The sequence below is a fragment of the Sminthopsis crassicaudata genome, chromosome 4, assembly GCF_048593235.1.
Source record: "Sminthopsis crassicaudata isolate SCR6 chromosome 4, ASM4859323v1, whole genome shotgun sequence".
Lineage (NCBI taxonomy): Eukaryota > Metazoa > Chordata > Mammalia > Dasyuromorphia > Dasyuridae > Sminthopsis > Sminthopsis crassicaudata.
In genome coordinates this window covers 142,940,763-142,961,593 of record NC_133620.1, presented here as the reverse complement: position 1 = coordinate 142,961,593, position 20,831 = coordinate 142,940,763, and the positions used below count along the sequence as shown (strand labels likewise).

General features: G+C 33.3%; 1 protein-coding gene across 4 annotated transcripts in view; it reads left to right on the top strand.

Moving 5' to 3' along the window:
• PLEKHG1 (pleckstrin homology and RhoGEF domain containing G1) overlaps window positions 1–20,831 on the top strand; it is a 261,599-nt gene that overhangs the window by 109,976 nt on the left and 130,792 nt on the right. The window contains exon 1 of one of the 4 annotated variants that reach the window (XM_074309557.1): window positions 9,389–9,600. The exons of the other annotated variants lie outside the window; for them this stretch is intronic. Within the exon in view, the coding sequence (XP_074165658.1) occupies window positions 9,483–9,600 (118 nt within the window). The 5' untranslated portion in view covers window positions 9,389–9,482. Of the gene's footprint in view, window positions 1–9,388; window positions 9,601–20,831 lie in introns of those variants that run through there. 4 annotated transcript variants of the gene reach the window in all.

The following is a 20,831-nucleotide window of genomic DNA, read 5'->3' as shown; positions in this document are numbered from 1 at the left end:
TTGAGCAGTAACACCAAATAATGAAATATATTTTTCCTCCCAGTAGAGAGACACCAGATGTAGCATCTCCTTCAGAAGCAGTTGTGTTGGTTGGTTTTAATTAACTGGAATCATCTATTGTGTTAAAAAAAAAAAAAAAAAGTGAAAAGGACTAAACAATAACAACAATTGACAATTACCACAAGGGTGATAGATAATTTTAAAACAATAATAGGTAACACATATAGTATGGTTTGCAAAGCACTTATCAACGAGGTTTCATTTGTTCTTACCAATAACCCAGAAAGGTATTTTATATACTTTATTTATGTCTTTATTTATGTCAGAGAGGTTATAATTCTTGTCAGCTAAAAAGGTAGAATTTGAACCTGGGTCTTCAGGTCCTACATTCTTTCTGCTATCCCAAATTGCCTTTATACATCAAGATCTTGATGGTATGTTCTTATAAAATCTTAGCATAATCAATAAGTAAAGTAAGTGTATACAATTCCTGCTTTTCTTAAAAACTCTATCCATAGATTGTTATTAAAATATCTTTTTTCCCATGGACACACAAGTTATGTGATTATATATGTAAGAACTTTACAAACCTTAAAAGACTAAATATTTTTTATTTATTTAATTTTTAATTTATGAAATAAAATAAGTATTTTTATAACCTAAATAAATAAAAAAGATGATTATGTAGGAAATTGCAAATCTACCATGTACAACTTGCTGTAACCTCCAAATATACAAGTTATCACATACACCTCCCTCAAAGATGGCTACCATTAGACACAAACATATATATATATACATATGTATATATGTATTCTATGCATATTTCTATTTATCAGTCCTGTCTCTAGATACCAATAATGTTTTTATCCTTTATGTCCTTTATTTTTAATTTGTGTATGTATAATGATTTAGTTATTCAAAGTAACAATAATATTGTTTTAAGAACATATTAATTTTCTCTAAAAGTCAACAAAATTGATTCTAGAATCTGATTGGTCCTTAAGTACCTTGACCAAGCTTCCTTTTACTTAAGGGCAAAAAAAAATTCTTCCCTTGTGAAGTTGGAGCTCTGATATATGATGGATGTTTTAAGAGCATATCAATCACTATACCCAAGCCTACTGCCTAAGCAGGTTTCTATATGGCAATAAGGGGCTGAGTCAAGGGAACCTAATTGCCACTTATTGTATAATCTTGCTATGTTAGAACAAAGTTAATTGTTGTTAACTGTTCACTGATTTACAAGTGCCTCATTTCATCCTAAAATCAAACCTAAACTAATAGGGTAGTATAATCAGACCTGCCCCTAATAGCTTCTGGCCAAGATATTTAAAATCAAATTAATCATGATCATGGATAACAATACATCACACATATAAAGCTCCCATGATAAGACCATTACAATTTATAATAGCAAAATTGTTCTTCAGAACTTATAGATAGGGCATTAATGTTCTCTGCTTCTCTTTTCTTTATATGGTAGATCTCAGGGTATTATAAAAATTTACATGGAGCTTATAAAAATATGACTACTGAATAATAAATTTTATTTTTATATTATATATGCATTAAACATTATTTACCTTTATTTAAATGTAGAATGGTTCTTTCGGAGAGACTTGAATGATTTGGGTCTGTCCAAGAAGTATGAACTGGTTTCCTCTCATAATAAATTTCTCTTTACAAGTAGAAGCATTTGGATTATTGTATTGGCCTCAAAACTAAGCTTAAACTTCTGTGGTAAGTGGTTGTGATTGTGGTGTGGTCATGGTTCTTCCACAGAATATCAGATATTTCAACATTCTTTTGTCCTCTTCTCAACGTATTTAAAGCTAAGAGTGGATTTGCTTCATTTCTGAGTAAAATAATAGCACAAGGGAGATCTAAGTAACTCCCCTCCCCTACTGTCCACAGCGTTTACTTGACACTTTATTGATCATTGTTGTTGAAGCATTTCATACTTGATTGGAAAGTAATAATAATAATAATAATAATAATAATAATAATAATAACGTTATCCAGTCCTTGTCACCGATTTAATAGAAATCTCTAGCAGAATTGTTATCCTAGTTCTGCAACTAATCTGAGAGTGTGTGCCCTTGTTTTCTTCCTTCTGTAAATCTGTAAAAATAAGCAAAAATAATTAAGAAGTGGTCTACACAATTCTGCAACTAATCTGAGAGTGTATGCCCTTGTTTTCTTCCTTCTGTAAATCTGTAAAAATAAGCAAAAATAATTAAGAAGTGGTCTACACAATTATCAATCTCAAAATAAAATGCAAAGGATGTAGAACATTTTTATATTGAGTATTTAGTACCAATACTAATCTGCTGGATTATTGATTTCCACTAATAGACTTCTCCTAAGCAAACTACTATTTTATATGCATTCTCTACAACTTTCTACTTTATTTGATAGTTAGACTCATAAAATCTTTAGAACTAGTAGAAAAAAACAAAGTCACCCATACCAGTAATATCAAACTCTAATAGAAACAAAAATGGATCTCTTTTGGTCATTTTTTTGTCTTAGAAAACCAGAAATTAATATTATTTATGTTATATTGTATATTTATTTATTTAAATAAAAATTTTCCTAAGTACATTTTCATCTGATCCACCTGCACTGAGCAACTTTACTGGCTGCTTGGGGCTCACGGGCTCTTAGTTTTATACTTTTGATTTAGACCAAACTCTTCCCAAATGCTTGAATAATCATTACAACATCCCTTTCATCCAGGCTCTACTCATATGCTTCCAATAATGAGTAGCTTACCACCATAATAGCTAAAGCTGAAAAATAATTCATGCTTGAAATATTGAAGTAGCCTTTTATATAGTCTCAACCTCTACATCTACCTGGTTGACCAAATAGAAATGAAGTACTGCTCTTCTTTGCTTTTTTACTGCATATTAGATCAAGTTCTAATTCTTTAACTAGATATTCAAGGCTTCTCATCACTTGGAATCACTTTACCTATTTAATCTTGTCTCATAACTCTCCAACAGAGATCCTATACACTTATGGACACCATACTAATCCCCATCATAGCTTTCACATGCTCTTCTTTTAGTCTGACATAGCTTCCCCATTCATCTTTGCCAATTTAGATTTTATTCTTCTTTCAAGGTCTTATTTGACCTTCTCATCCATAAAGCTCTCTCAGATCCCATCCCACAATGATTTTTTGCTTCTCTAAATTATTGGAGCACTTATCTGTCATAGGTAGTCTCATACTTGTTTATATATTGCTCTCTAGATTCTCTAGTTTCAAGAATGCATGCTTTGTTTCTCAAACTATCTTAAAGTGGGAAGCAGTCCTAGTTTTTGTATGTATAATATCATGGTGCTGATCATTGAGATAATGCTGAATTGTAATAATGTTGATTTCCAGCTGTCATAGAAATAAATTAAATCCAACTTGAAGATTCATGAGAAAATAACTTGCCTTCTGATTCTATACAAATTTGGAGAAAAAGCACTACTACTTTTTCCAAAGACTTTTCTTCAACATGAAGAATGCTGAAAAAATACTAAATTATTTCAAAGATACTACTACTTTTACTATCTTCTAGAGAAAAAATGTCAAAAAAATCTGATTGGAGTAATAATGTTGTAAATATATCCCTCCATGGCCAGCTAACAAGATCCTAGAGTGAGTTGATGCTCTGAATATCCAGAATAGTAAGTACATCATTACTGACCAAGGGCTACTAGAATTTCAATATGACTTTAGCCTGTAATATATCCAGTCTTATCTTTATAGTGGTCAGATACAGGAGGAGGGTAAACAATAGCATCAAAACCGTTGTGGGTTTTGTTGGTATAAAATGTTCGTAAGCTTATAAGCTTAGACACCTGGTTTGCCTGCCCAGACAGGTGTTCACTGAATTCCTAAGACTAACCTACCTAATTGATTCATAGACAGCTATATTAGTTTTGACTGTCCATTGTTTGGTTTATTTTGAGAAAAGGTATTATAAGGCAGAGAAAATATACAACTGGCTCTACAGTCATAGAAGAACAAGTGCATATTACCTAAGAAGCAGGAGGGGAAATCAAAGGAAATGACTGATTATCTCAGCGTAGAAAGCCATGGTCATTTTCATGAATGTTGGTAGAAGAAAAAGTGGAATGAAGCCCCTTAAGCAAATGATGAATTCCCCATCACTAGCCATCTTTAAGTGAAAAACTGATTATTACCTCTCAGCTGAATGGTTATAGTAGGGATAATATGACAGGTTAAATTATAGGTTAGAATAAATAACCACTGAGACCCTTCTAGTTTTAGTTCTATTATTTTAAAAGTAAGATAAGCAATGAATGTATTTAGGGTTATGTGAAGAAAATGACATTTTCACTCACTTATCAGCGCATTCTGTTATGTCTTCATCCCCTTTGCTATCTTAGATGGAGAGCAGGTAGAGTTAAATGTCTTTCCAAACCACCTTTACAATACTTGATACAGTATAGTGTGGTACAACATGCAAATAAATACCCAGGCTCAAACTAACTCCCTGGACTAAGGAAACTTAGCGTGAATTTATAGACTATTCACTGTGATAAAAGGGAACAAATAACAAGTATCAACTAAAGCTTATTAATTGATAGAGCTCTAATGTTCTGTTTTATATATATATATATAGATTTATAACTAGCTGAGGAAGATTTGGGCTTTACTTCAGGTACCAGAATGATGGGGGCAAACTAGTTCTTCCTTGTCTATGGCAACTATTCTATTCACCACAGGGTTCTTTCCTGAGTAGAATTATTACCCCTAGGTTCCATTGCAATATTGTGTTTTTTTCTAGGGCCCATATTTCTCTCAATGTCCCAAGTTGTATATAATCTTTTAAAAAAGTATTTTATGGAGAACTCACACAGGGCAAATGCTCACAAGGTGGTCAGAAAAAAACATACAAGGACACTCTCAAGGCATCTCTTAAGAACTTTAGAATTGATTGTATGGCATGAACGATACTAGCACAGGACCACCCAATATGGCATGCTCTCATCAGAGAAGGTGCTATGCTCTATAAGAAAAACAGAATTGAATTAGCCCAAAGGAAAGACTCGATGCACAAAATTAGAGAAGCTACCCCAAATGTTCTTGTGGACAACCTGTGGCAGAGTGTTCCAAGTCAATATTGGTCTGATCAGTCACAGTTGAACACACTGTAACTCGACTCTAATATAGTAATGTCATTCTGGTACTCTTCAAAAATGAAGGACAACAACTAAGTTGTATGTAGCCTAAACTCTGTGGGGGTTGGGTTGCAATTATACCTGAAACAACTGCACTAACTGACTTTGCATCCAAAGCAAAAATTCCTATTTAATCAATCTGGTGTCCCTGTTCAGTGTGACCTCCTTATGGGAAGAGGGAGGAAAGGGAGGAAAGAAAGAGCAGATGAGCTTTATTCTGAGACTGATGCTTTCTTTGATGATTTCGTGCCCTTTAAATTTTCACAATTAACTAATTGGCAGATTAGGCAATGAATCACTAGTGCAATGCTTGGTAATGAACTATAGTTAAAGGAAATGCATTTGTATGGGCTGGAAAGGGTGGAGTTGACCTACAATATCAGAACATTACTCTTCTTCCTCTTCCTGACCATGCTTCCTATAGCAATAATGGTCATTACTCAGCTTCCTGTCTGGAGAGTCCATATTTCCACCTGCTAAAACTAACAAACTGAACAGAAACTGATTCTGTTGTTTAAGCCTTTAAGCCTGAAGCCTGATTTCATTCACCAGGACCTTTAAAGGAAAAAAAAGTATAGATAACCATCAACATCTTTCAGTAGCAACTACACCCCCAGGAAATCTTAGGTCAAAGATAGGGCTAGCTCTGAGGTAGAGGGATGATGGTACTGCCAGGCAAAAGTAATGTTTTTATTCAGGTGAAATTAAGTTAAAATGAGCATAAAAGATAGCTTAATGGGAAGTCTGTGTCTCAAAGGGGCAACTAGGCTCTGAGATTGGAAGGAGGGAAAGGGGAAAAGGATATTGCTAGGCACTCAACCTCTATATAGAAAAGGAATGCTCACAGGATTATAGATTCCAGAACAGAGGGGATCTCAGAGACTGACTAATCTAGTTTTTCAATTTTACCCAAGAGGAAACTGAGCTTCCAAACTTACATCCTTAGATACTCCAATTTCAAGACTTGATTCCTACTGATACATTCAAGACCATTCTCATATATCCCTATTACCAACTTTGAGCTGGTTTTTCTACTTACACTTTCTCTTCTCACTCTTATCAGTGCAAAGGGAGCTAAATGTTTTCTCATACTTTATAGATCTCTCTTGTCTCAGATATGTAGGTACTTCTTTCAATGTTGCAAACTACATTTAATACATCCATACTCTTGCTTTCTGTGCTATTTTCCCATACATAAATTTTCCAGTAGGGACAAACATCTAGCATCAAACATGCTTGTGGCCCATGATACCCACAATACTTTTGAGAGCTGTCTGAAACAGATAAAAGTATAATTGAGAAACATTTAACAAAATAAATTAAAATGCAATAAAACAATGATAATGTTAATAATTGGCTTTCTAACTCAGTATTCAAGGCAGTTGGGTGGTATCACAGTAGATAGAGTTCTAGGCCTAGAGTCAGGAAAATTCATCTTTATGAGTTCTTCTCTAGTCTCAGATACTTACTTGCTTAGGACTTACAAGTAACCCTGCACAAGTCACTACCCTTTTGCCTCAGTTTCCTCATTTGTAAAAATGAGCTAAAGAAGGAAATGGCAAACCATTCCAGTATCTTTGCCAAGAAAATCTCAAAAGGGGTCACAAAGAATTGGAAACAAGTTAATATATAGTCCACAAGGATCTTTATATATGGTTTAGTGATCTCTATGTCTATTTGAATTAGATTTCACTGCCCTAATTCTTTTATCTTGTTATGTAGACTGACCATGAATTATATTTTGTTCTTGTTACATGATCAAACTACCTGCTTTTCCTGTCATATATTTCTTTGATAACATCTTTTATACTACTTCTCTTGTGTAATTCTTGGATGATAATGTGTTACAGCCTATACAACATACCTATTGTCCACCTCTTAATTTGCATTTTCAGTAACCCACAACTTTGATTCTACAAAGGTGATCCTATTTCTTGACTTGAGCCATAAAACATCAGAAGAATATTGTAGTTTAAAACAAAAATGGATCTTTTTTTTCAGAAGTACATCTGGGACAATTAAAAACTCCATTTATAAAAGCACAATTCTCCAAAGGCTATGTAGCTCTTTATCTTTTTTTGTTTGTTTGTTTGTTTTACACTTTTCAGCCTAGATTACTGTCTAGTATCTATCCAACAAAGTTCTATGACTTATTCAGCCAAGAGCATATCATATGCTGGACAATAGTCGTACTTTATCCACTTGTTTTCTCCAGTGTGGATGTACAACACATTTATCATTTCAAGAATATCCCTAATAAAAGTATGAGAAGGAAATAGGAAGGCTTTTACAAACTATATGTGCTATAAACATATCTTTGCATTCACAGATGACTAAAATGCCTAGAAAGTATATATTCCTACTATACTTATCTTTTCTTGATGATTTTTTTAAAAAATCATTTAATTAGTAAAGCAAAATATTGATTAAATGGCTTTTACCAGCAAGCCCTTAAGCAACAAAGATACTCCCCCATGAGTTAGTCAAAATCATATGGTGGCTTGAAAGATTTGACAACAAAGATAACTTTGTTTAAACCTTTTCTATTAATACCAATTGAGGCATAAAACAGGAAGCCTTATCCTTGCCAAGGGCATTTGTCATGATTGTCATGGAGGCAGGTAGATGCCTCCATGGGATGGAGCCCTGGATCTGAAATCAGGAAGTCCTAAAGTCACAAAGATTTGAGTTTAACTGTGACCTCAGACACTTTCTAGCTGTGAGACTCTAAGCTTGTCATTTAACCTTGTTTACCTCAGCCTCTTCAACTGTCAGTGAAAAATCATAATAATACATCCCTTAAAGAGTTGTGAGGATAAAATGAGATAATTCTTGTAGTGTTTAGTAAAGTGCCTGGCACATAGTAGACATTTGATAAATGCTTATTGCATCTCGATTCTTTCCCCCTGTATGTTATATCCAGTGCAATATCCAAACAGAAGAGGGATTCCCTGCAAATAGTGAGGTCTTCCAGATGCTCCAGTTTATAGATGACATTGTGCTGATTACATCAACCCCGGATGCATCACAGAGCTTCTTAAATATTTTCCATCACTATGAATTACTAATTAAGCCAAAACAAACAATAAATTAAGGGGAAATTTTAAAATAGAACTATAACAGGTTTGTTTCATCACAACTGTATGTGGTCATTTTTTTTTGCTAGAATAGGTTTATGCATGGAGTCTTTTATAATTTATTAGCTGAGAAAACTATTAACTGTTTCCTAGATGAAATTAATTTAATTATAACTTTAGAAAAGAGGGCCAAAATAGGAAAAAATGCTGACAATGAAAAAATGCACCTAGACATCCCTAAAATATTGAAATGACTGTTAAGAATATTAGAATCCTCAAACAACTGATATTTTATCTTCTTAAAAACCATTCTGGTTTTATTTTCTGCCAAACTTCCTTTGAATGAGGAAGAGAAAAAGGAAAAAGAGGAGGAGGGGGAGGAAAGGGTGGAGGAAGAAGAAGAAAGAAAAGGAAGAGGAGGAGGAAAACAGCAACAACAAAAAAGAAGGAAAACAATGAGGAAAAGGGGGAGGTGGAAAAAGGAGAAAAAAACAGAAAAAGAAGAGGAGGAGGAAGAGGAGAAGGAGGAGGAGGAGACAAGAAGAAGGGCAGGAGGAGGAAGAGGAGGAAAAAGAAGAGGAGGGGAAGAAGAGAAAAGGAAGAAAAGAAGAGGAAGAAGGGGAAAGGAAGAGAAAAAGGAAAAAGAGGAAAAAGAAGAAAGAAGGAGTAGTGACAGCACAAAGACATTTAAAGCATTACATTAATTTTATATCCATTATTTTATTTCACCTTTACTCCTTTAATAGTCTCTTAGATCTAACCACCTGTGTATATCTTAGCCATTAGGGGGCACCTGCAAACAATACATGAAGAAAAGTCTCCGTTTTCTTCCTCTTCACAAGTCATTTGTTAAGTCTTTCTTTGCAATTGGTTGATTCATCCCATTTAATATCCCTTCACCTATACTCTCCACATTCTTGCTATGCTATTCTGTATTTGTCTACTTTTTATCTCCCAGATTCCTCCAATTCTCTGTCTTGTTGAAGTCAAAAAAAAAAAAAAAAAAAAAAAAAAAAAAAAGGATGAGAATGTGGGTGGAGACCTCACTGGGTGGAGATCTCAGAAGGTGACAACTGCTCTAACCTGTCTTCCCTGCACAGAGTAATATTATTTGCAAATGAGGAAATGTTTCTTCCTACGGTTGCTGTTTAGCCAGAGCATCTCACTCCCACAGTCAGTCTCTTGTTCTCTGTGGGAATGTTGTCAGTAACTATGGTAGAGACTCTGGTTAGGGGATGGAAGAATCGAAATTCTCTTGGAAAGACAAAAAGAAAAATGGTAACTTCACAGCTCCAAGATAGAAGCCAAATTTGGGGTAGGTTCAGACATTTGTATTCTATGTAATTTTTTTTTCAAATTAAAATGTTTGGAAGATGGGGAGAATGGATTCAAAATTTATTTCTTTAGAGGCAAATTCTCACATAATAAATGTTCATTATTATTCTCATCTTTACTTCCAGGAAAAGATGGTAATAAGCTGAAATTAGAAAATAAGGGATAGCCCTTTTTTTCCTGCTATTTGAATTGTTTGAATTTGTTTAACAGATACATTTAGAAAAGAAAATATTGTCTTGCTTTGCTTTTCTATATGTGATCTGGGCAAATGGCTGAATCACTCATTTATAATATAAGAAATAAGTCATTCAGGGTTTCATTCAGTTCCATTTTTATTAGGAGTTTGAAGTACCACTAATAACAAAAATGGAGCTCTTTTAACACAGATAAAAAGCCAGTGGGCCAGTATTTGAATTTTGTTTTATTGAAAATAAAAGCTTAATTTGTTTTATTGAAAATAAAGAATCTCAAGATGATAAATGAGTTATTGATCCCATGAAAAGAAATGTAAGCAGGCATTCTCTGTTAGAAATATACATGTTTATGCATACATATATATGCATATATAATGGATATATATGTGTGAATGTACACATATATATTATAATTTGTAAAACCTAAAAATGTTGAAGTATTGACACAGAGATATAGCATAAAGAGAGGTAGTTTTGGAGTCAAAGACCTAGGTTCTAATTCTCCCTTTGTGTGACTTTGTTCAAGTCTTTTGCCTTCTGCACGGCTCAGTTTTCTCATCTGTATTATGAGAAGTGAGCTTAATGATCCCTAAGATCCCTTTTAGATCCAAAATCCTATGCTTGACATAATGATTAAATCAAATAATTCAAGATTTGTGGTTATAAGGTATCTTGCATTTTACAGGTAGCAGCAGAGGCCCAGAACAGGAGCAGTTAATATACCCAAGATAGTAGCAATTCTTCCAGTTCAATAAAAATCTCTTTGTTTCTTTCATGGTGGTGAATTATCAGTGTGTTTAGTTTATTTGACAACTCCTAGGACCTCCCAAAAGTCATAAATGTTCACTAACTCCAGTAGGTAATGCTTAACTGAAGAATTTGTGCTTGCCTTTTGATTGCATTTGGCCTTAAATGGTCAAAACCACCTTCAGGCACTTTGCTCACTAAAGTATTTTAAATGTTAGCTTAAGTTGTCTCTAACTTGAGGAGTTCTGTAGTAATCAACATTTCCCCTCCCTCACCATAGAATAAAATTTTTATTTTGTCTAGCATAAATTGCCTTTTAAATCTTTAATAAAGGAAGGAAACAATAACAAGTAGATTGCAGTTTAATGTGCAATAATCTTTTTTATTGTACTAGGTTATAGAAATGCTTATTTTGTTTTGTACATTAAAACTAAAATAAATTTTAAAAATAAAAATTAAACAATAATAAAGTCTTGAAAAAATTAAGGAAATATGACTATTCAATGAGACAGCAACTGGTAGCAGTTTATTTAACCCCCATAGAAAAAAAAACCAACACATATTCTGAGAGTTGAAAGGGGTCAAGGACTTTTAAACCTGAATGAGAATTTAGTCAGCAATATTCTTTGAATCAAATGCTGTTAACATAAAGAGAGAATATTGTTTAACTTCCTTCACCAAACTGCCTTTGTAATACAAGCATGGTCATCCATTAAGAGGCCATACATATAATGCTGTAGCAATGCTTTGACCTGGTTTATTCAATAAAACTTAAATCAAAGGAGATTTAAAAATGCTTACTATAGGTCACTCCCTCAACGGGTGCTGAGTAGCTATGATGACAATTATATGAGAAGTTGCTAGAAGTATTACTAATACTGGATAGAGTACTAAGTTAGAAATAATAAGTTGGAATATCTGAGTCATAATCCTTACAAGAGCAGCAAATCTGGATTTGGAGTCAAGAGATCAGAGTTCAAATTCTAGTTTACATAGGCATCAGAGTATATGTGGCCATAATCAATGTACTACTCATTTTATCTGTATCTCCTCATCTATAAAATGGCAATGATATTGCCTATTTTCTTTCATATAGTTCCTAAGAAGAAAATACTTTGAAATATTAAAGTTAGTAAGAAATGCAAGTAGAAGTTATTATAGTTACTACCCCTGGACTACAGATCTGGTCTTCTCCTTACTGAAAAAATGTTCTTCCTCTCTCTTCTTTGTTTCAAATGCATTCTTTCTTGTCACCTATTTCATACACATTTGTGAAGCAATCATATTATTGTCTCCTCCTCCCGCTGTTCTGAAGGATGCTTTCTGAGCATATGGATGGTCATTTTTTTTCGTTGTCTTCCCAGAACCTTGTATCTAAGAACAATTTTTGAGCAGAATATTTTTTTTAATTAAAACATGTTAACCTCTCTCAGCCTTGAATAAATTTGCCTCTTTTCCCCCCTTGTTCATTGTGAGACCTGTGATGTTTGCCTAAGGAGCAGCAGCAGACTTTAGTGGGTTTTTTTTGTTTTTTTTTTTTAGGATTCCTTTGGACTAGATGGACATAGAGACAAAAGTGATGTAAATAAATGTTATACTTCAACATCTTTATCCAGAAAGCATGCAGGGCTTTGCTGTAGCCTGTATAAGCCAGCTATTGAGTAATTATTAAATTTTCAGTGTGAGCATTTACATATCAGAAATCAATAGATCAAGAGCTTTATTTATTGTTTTGTTGATTACTTAGACTTAAGAAAGTGATGGGGAAAATATTAATACTACATATTTTAAAATGTGTCATGTGTACTTTTTTTGGAGAGACAGTTGTTAAACAGTATGTTCCTGGTTATTAGCACACACCCTTGGATTTTTGTTGTATTTTTTTAATTCTGGTCTCCTTTTCTATGTCTTATTTTTACCATACCTTATGTATAAGGCTTCATTTTGTATTTTCTTTAAAATGACCCACATTGTTTTGGATGTACTCAGTCATTCATCCCATAAGAATGGTACTATGTCTTTGTGGAGGAGAGAGTAAATGAACAAAAAAACTAAATCCTTTGTTGTAAATTGAAAGCAATTAGAAGAACCCAATTATTATCCAATTAAAAGTAAGCAATCACTTAAGTGCATAATTAGTTTCTTTAATAATCAAATGTATCAAAAATTAAAATAACTGGAGGCATTTCTTCACATTTTTCAAACTTAATTTTGTTACTATTAATTGTTTTTCCTGAAATATAAAAACATATACATTGCATGTGGAATTGTGAATTTTAGAAATCAGAGCTTACTAATAGCAGAGTGTTAGAATTATTAAAATATTTCTAATTTTTGACTCAATAATATCACCTTTAGAAATAGACCATAGGAGTGTTGTATGTATGTTGTTTAAAGTATTTTTATAAGAAACATATAATAATGAAACATAATACAGTGCTTCCTGGAGGTCTTGATGCACTTCAAAGAGATTTGTAATCAACTAATCAAAGACTGAGAAGCTGGGTCATAACCTATTTTCCCTGTGATACCCAACAATGGGACTGGTTTTCACCATTACCACACTAACCTTTATCCTCTAGTCCTCTCCCCTCCTCCACATCCATTTTTTCCATTATATGTAAATTCAAATCCTTCTCCCTTCTTCACTGAAAGTTGGCTCTTCAGGAAAAATTCCCCTACTCTGTCATTCTTATCCTCTGTCTTTTAGGTCATTTCATTACTGCTACAGGGACTCTGGAGGTTATGGATGGACACTTAGCAGTTAGAGCCCCCTCCCCTCTTTTCATTTTAGGTATAACAGAGTGAATCTATACAAATTGAAAAAAAAATATATGGATAGACATACAATATGCACAGCTTACCCCATTATATTTTTATGTACATCCTACTCTTACTCCATAATTATCTTTCAGTTACCACCATTCTTTCAATCACCTAGTTATCATCTAATCTTTCCTCCTTCCATATCTCTTATGTCTTTCCCATTACTCATACAACCACCAACCTCAGGCCCAAGTCACTTCTTCCCTGGGCTATGACAATAGCCTCCTAAATGTCCTCCCTGCCTTAGGTCAAGATGATAGCCCTTAAAGATTATGTCACTGTTCTACTCAGCAAACTCTAGTAACTCTAATAATTCTGGGATCAATTATCATTATTTCCTATTTATCTGCTATGCTTTATAGTTTTAAAATGTACATCATTAATAGTATGGTTTAGTGACCATGGCCAAGTCATGTGATCTCTTTGAGCCTCTATCCTTCTCTGAAAATGCAGACAATGCCAGTAATATCTCTCAGCGGGTCATTCTGAACCTCAAATGGGAAAATATATTCAAATGCTTTGAGGTTTGCCAAGTTCTGTATAAAATTTACCTATTATTGATGCCAGTCTAGTGGTAGAGAATTGAGGAATGAGAATCCCCTTTGGTCAGTGCATAGGTCCAATGTGAAAGAATTTGAGAACACAAAAAGTCTGAATGGCAAAAAGAATTTTTATTGGCATTAAGAAGCCGGCTTTGCTAGGAAGATAGACTCCTTGGTGGCAAGATCCTGTCAGAGAAATAACAAAGGTTATCACTGAGAAGAGGTTATCTTCACAGCAGGCAAGAGTCCTGGCAGGCAGCTGTGCCAAGAAGAGAGGTCCCTTGGCAAAATATAATCCTACTTCGGACTTCTGCAGAGATTTGAAGCTCAAAATTGCCTTTTTATTGGCAGTCTGGGGTTAGGTTCCAGTTGAAAAGAGAGTCAATGCCCTCAGGCCTAGATACTTATCTTGGAGTTTCAAGCAACTCAATAGGAATATCAGGCCCAGATCTCCAACTGAATTAAAAAAAAAATTTTTTTTTGAAGTCTTTTTCTCAGAGTCTGGAATTTCCTGAAGAGGATCCACCCCAAAAGATCAATGGAGGATGATTTGACCAAGATCTCCAATTGAATGAAGCCATTTAACTTGGAAAAGGCTTGTCTGGGAAAGTATGTTTTTTCCCAGACTTTTTGGAGTCTGAGACCCCAAATCTCCCTTCTTTTACTTATTAAAGGGGACAGAATTTCAGAGTTCATTCCCATCATTATTGTTATAGAAGTATTTTTTATAATGGTGGAAAACTAAAAATCTTATCATCTGAGGAATAGTTGAACATACTTTTTTATTACTCTAATGGAATTATTGTACAAAGGTTCAGTCATGTCTGATTCTTTGGGACTTCATGGACCATGAAGCATAGCAATACTGTCCAAGGTATTTTTTTTTTTGCAAAGGTAATGGAGTGGTTTGCCATTCCTTTCTATTGGATTAAGGCAAACAGGGTTAAATGACTTGCTCGGGGTTATAGCTAGTAAGCATCTGAGACTGGATTCAAACTCGGGTATTCCTGATTCTAGTCCCAGCAATACATACTTTGAGACACCTAACTACCTCCAAAGCAAATGGGTTAAATAACTTGCCTAGAGTTACACAAATAATAAGTGTATGAAGTTGAATTTGAACTCAAGTCTTTCTGTCTCTAAATCTAGTGTTCTATTCACTGAGCCATCTACCTTCCTCACTAATTCATTCTATTGGAAGAACATAATGCAATTAGGAATAATGTGTATGAAAAATATAGATACATATGGATGTGTACATATAGATACATACAAAGTGAGATAACACAAAAAAGAATAATTTTGAAAGTATAAAGTAGGACTATTTTTAAAAATGAACACACATATCCATGAATAAATACACAAATAAAATAGAAGAAGACACTGGGCAAAACTGTTAAGGTCATTTTATCTATTTACAAATTCTTTTCTAAAAGCAAAAAGTAATTTAAAATCTATGGGTTTTTGTTTTGTTTTGTTTTGTTGTTATTAAGAACAAGAATTTGTAAGTTTGAAGTCTAGAAGAGCTGCCCTTGAGTTGCATGCATAACAAAATCCACACTGATTGGTGATATATTCAGGAATCTCAGTTCAAATCTTACTTTCTCTGCAAAGCCTTCCAAGAATGTCTCAACTCTCTGTGAACTTTCTTGCCTCTAAAATGTCCTGCTACTTATGGCCTATATAGCTTCTTTGGCATTCACTGCCCCATATCATTTATCTTTTCATGTCCTATCTCTTCCTAGGCCCTGTGTTGGAATCTATTCTAGTATAATACTCTCTACTGAATGGACACTCAGTATAAATTTTATGGTAGTGGTGGTCTCTAATATTTGAAATACAATATGTAACTATAAAGTGATTCTTAATTTAATATCCAAGAACTTTTAAAATATTGTGATAAAGACTATTCTAATATAATTGTTTATTTTGTAATCCTATGCATTTTATTTTATACATTTTAAAGTGTTATTCTGAGAAGAGATTCAAAGGTTTTATTAGGCTTTGATAACATTAAAAGTCTCCTAAAAATGATACAATATATAAAATAATGAGGGAGATTGTGTATGAAGTCAGTTTTATTGCTTTCTAGTCTCACTTTATATTTGAATTATAATTTTTTTTAATTTCAGAGGAGTACTCATGACTACAGTAGTGCATCTGGGGAATATAGTGGAAGGTACATCAAGGGTTCCTTTACCATATAAAAATGTAAGGACAGAGTTATAATCAGTTATAGTTCAGTGCCTTTTTGACAGATTTGAGAATGGTTATCCTTAATCCATTATGTCTATTTAAAGTCTGTCCCTCTCCCCTGCCTTCACTGTATCATCTAGCTCTAAACGAGCTTATACTAATTTAGAGACTCAGTAATTGTCACTTATTATCTGATCCATGCATCTCCAAAACTATTATTTGTATAAGCTTGAATTCAAGCATCTTATCAAAAACATTAAAAATGCTTACATTTTATTTTTTCTACTCTCCCTGTCTCGTTAGCCTGTCATATCCCTTAAAAGAGAATTTGAATAAATACAGCATCTGTTGGTGTCCCCATATTTTAGTCAATGTTGTGTTTTTGTTTCCATGTGAACATTGTTTTTTGTGCCTTTTGCTCCATGGTGAGGACCAGCAACAAGTCTTTGTTCCAAAGAACAATATTTGCCCTACTTTAAAAAGGTGATTTAAGTTTTTTGTCCTAGAAGTTTTCCAATGAAGTTTTTTGATTTTGGTTTAAAAATTTGAAAGTGCCTTGGGAATCATGTCATTTTTCTTAGTAATCACTCAAGAGAGACAATGTACTATACTGGATAAAGGATCAATCTTGGTCAGAAAGTCTTTTGTTAAAGACCTGTATCTAAATTACCAATAAAATTTTGTTGAACTGAATTGGGAAAATTACTTTGCAAAAACTAAAGGAATTGATTGTTCATTATTTTTACATGTTAAGTTGATTTTTGGATGGCATTGGTCTAGATCTGGGCTTCTTATACTTTTTCTACTCATGACCCATTTTTACTTGAGAAATTTTCAGGCAACCCTGGACATATAGGTATATAAAACAGGTATGCAAATTTACTAATAATCAATCACAATTTTATGATCCCTACATTCAATTAAAAAACTCCATATGGGGTCTCAAACCATCATTTAAGAACCTGGTTTGTAAACTGTTTGCATTTCTGTTTTTCTTCCCAGGTTATTTTTACCTTCTGTATCCAATTCTTCCTGTGCAACAAGAGAGCTGTTTGGTTCTGCACACATATATTGTATCTAGGATATACTATAATATATTTAACATTTATAAGACTGCCTGCCATCTAGGGGAGGGGGTAGAGGGAGGGAAAGGAAATATCAGAACAGAAGTGAGTACAAGGGATAATGTTGTAAAAAATTACCCATTCAATGTATTGTCAATAAAAAGTTATAATTAAAAAAAAAAAAGAACCTGGGTTCTAGATGTGCTATAAAATGGAATTCAGACTTCTTGTTGAATTGGCTGCCTATATTTCAGTGTTTAATGTTCCTTTCTTAGAATTTTACATATTTTTAAATTTTCCATATCTTTGCAAATATTCTTTAAACAAAACATGTAATCTAGTTGTAGAAGCAAGTAGGTATCACAATGCATATAGTACTGGTTCTGGAATCAGGAAAGTCTGAGTTCAAATTCAGTCTCAGATAGACAAGTCACTTAACCTATTTGTCTCAGCTCCCTCATCTGTACAATGGAGATAACACCAATCTCCCACAGTTGTTGTGAAATTAAATGAGATAATAATTGTAAAGTGTTAGCATAGGTAGTTACTGATAAAAGCCTAATAAATTTTTTTTAAAAAATTTTGCATCTTAGGAAAAATTGTATTAGATTTCTGAATCAAATGACCATTTTACTATGTTACTTTCAGATATACCTGGGCTATAATGTTTTGGAAAGCAGAAGTCAAAAGACTAACAAAATTAGCCCAACTGTAATTTAGAATCTTGTCTCTAAATCATTTACTATCTTCTATTTTCATAATTATTTACATTTTTTTACAATATTCCTCAGGAAATTTCTGTTAAAATTTTATCTTTTCCTGGTCCCCCTGACCACTCTCTCTCTTCTAGGGAGCATTGAAACCAAGTTTATATGTAGCCAGAATAAAGTAACAATAACAGAAAGTAAGATTACAAAGCAGTACCTGGAAATCATGTATGTTCAGTTGTTTCAGTCTTGTGACTCTGCATGACCTCATTTGGGGTTTTCTTGGCAAAGATACTGGAGTAGTTTGCCATTTCCTTCTCCAGCTCATTTTACAGATGGGGAAATTGAGGTAAAATGTCTTGCTTAGAGTGATAAGAGCTACTATCTGAATTCAGATTTTAACTTAGGACTTGCTGATTGCAGGTCAAGTGCTCTGTCTACTCCTCCACCTGGCTGCCCAAAAATCACCTACTAATATACTAATCTAAAATCACATCCTGGTATTACAAAAACAGGGAAGCCATCTAGGCTTTGCTCTCCAGACCTTTTGATCCTATGATATGTTAATTTCAGATAAATTCTAAAGATCTCATAAGTCCAGCAGAACATCAAATAGTGCTGATAATTTTGAGATGATGTAGATTTATTAACTTTGAAGTTTTATTGGCAATTCTGAGAAGATCTGGACTATAATATTAATAAACTAACCCCAAAGTGGCACAGAGTTAGCCTGTTCCCCAAATATCCCTTGTTAAAATGAGACTTCAGATTCCTTCCCAGCCCTACCACCCCAACTCTCCTTCAACTACCAAGTGCACCCCACTCTAGTCCATAGTTATGTGAATGATTACTGTGTTTCTTCCCCTCCCCAGAAAAAAAAAAGCTACTAAGCTTCCTAAAGTAACATGGGTAGTAATGAAGCAAACTTAGCTTATTCTTACTCCATCTTAATGACTTTTCAATTAAGCAACATTGACTTTTCAAACAGCCCAATATAACTTTCTTTGCTGGTAATGTATTTCTTTAAGTAGTTTGTTCAGATATCTCTAAATGATTTTTAAATGCCTTTAGTCAAATAAATTCTGTAGAGTCTGACTGTAGAGTCAGCACTAATTCTGACCCAAAATCAATGAGACAAATGGTAATGATACAGATGAGTGGACTGAGGATATTTGTCCAGGGCAATCAGTGTGTGATGGTGGATTATTTTAGTTTTTTTGTTTTTTTCTCTTTTTTTTCTTTCTCTTCTTCCCTTTCCCCCCAGTCCTGAAACCTTTTGAGGCAGATTTTTTATCAAAACTACAGATTTCATTTTAGAATCAACGATTGCTTTAGCCACTTGTTAATCTTGGGTTAAACTCTGCAAGTGACCACTTAATCATGCTTCTCAAAAGCTGCCCTTGCTCTTATATTAGATCCCTTTCTCTACACCTTTACCTCATTTTGCAGATTGATTTTTGGACAAAGCCTCCATCATGTCAAATGCTTGAAAGGAGCTTCAAGCCAACTAGCCTTTGAAAAATTAATGATAGACTTTGCTATACAAAGATGGTTTTATAAGAGCTTTTGAGCCTAAATTTGTGGGGAAAAAAATGAATATGAATATTCAGTAGTAAAAGCACTTAAGGTAAGCATTCTTTCAAAAATATGTTCTTGGCCTTTTCTCTATTATATGGTTGCCTCTGATACTACTGCTAGTAGGGCTGTTATTATTCTTTTTAAAAAATTGAGCTACAAAATCATTGCAAAGATAATTTCTTTGTACTTTAACCTTGTCTTGACAGTCTTGCAAGGCTTTTAAAGAATAAAATCACTTTTTTAAAATTGCTGAAAATATAGTAAATTATGAAATATAGGGTGTTCCAAAAATCTTATTGCAACTTCAAGCTTTTATAGCTTGCAAATAGATTTTTAATATATAATATTAATAAAATTAATATAACATATTAATTTAAACAAGAAGAAAGTTTATGTAAATAATACTTAATAATTGTCCTTCAAATTTAATAGCTATTAAAACTTGAAACTGCACAAAGACTTTTGGCACACTCTATATACTAATATGTTTTGTTTGTTTATTTGTTTTAATTTGGGAAATTTTTAATTTTTCTAATCAACACTTTGGCATATTTTGTAGTACTTTCAAAAGAGATTTTTGTTAAGTTGTCTCCTGAGAATTGACTGAAGTGGAGCTGCTTTTAATCATTTATGTATTAAAAATTTTTATATACATTTTTTCCAAAAAACAAAATATGGATGTTAGTTGGAAGGTATTTATAAATGAAGCAACTAAAATAAGTTAAGTAAGAAATATTAATCCTGGAAATGGAGCATCTTGGGTTTTGATTACTTATGATCACAGAATGATTTGCCATCTTATAAAACAAGTGAATGGAAAACACGTAGATTTGAAACTACTTGAAGCTTTCCTTTTCCAATTTCCCTACTTTATATGCTTGTGAATGACACTAAAAATCAGTCTCCAAACTATCTATATTTTATATAGTGGTACATATCCCCTTCTCTTATAGGATATGTCATTTCCAATTGGCCTCATTCAACGCAATTAGATTTTTAGTGGATTGGCATTAAGTGGGACTTAGATCTTTCATCAGAATGGGAAAAATGGATGAGTTATAATAGGAAATGATTGCGATGAATTCAGCATTTTTCTTTTTCAAAAATTTTTGTCTTTAATATTTACCCAAATAAGTGCCTCGCTATATTTACTTTCTTTTATTTGAAGTCAGTGAGTTGTATGTTTTCTCATCTAACTTTCCCTCTTTCAGATGAAAAACTTTGTCTTATATAATTAAAATTTTCTCATATAGAAGGATCCTTGAGGATAATAAGGGATGTACTTTACAATTAAATTACTAGAAAAAGTAGCTGAACAAATGTCTTGCTTTTCCAGGCTTTATGAAATTCTCTTTTC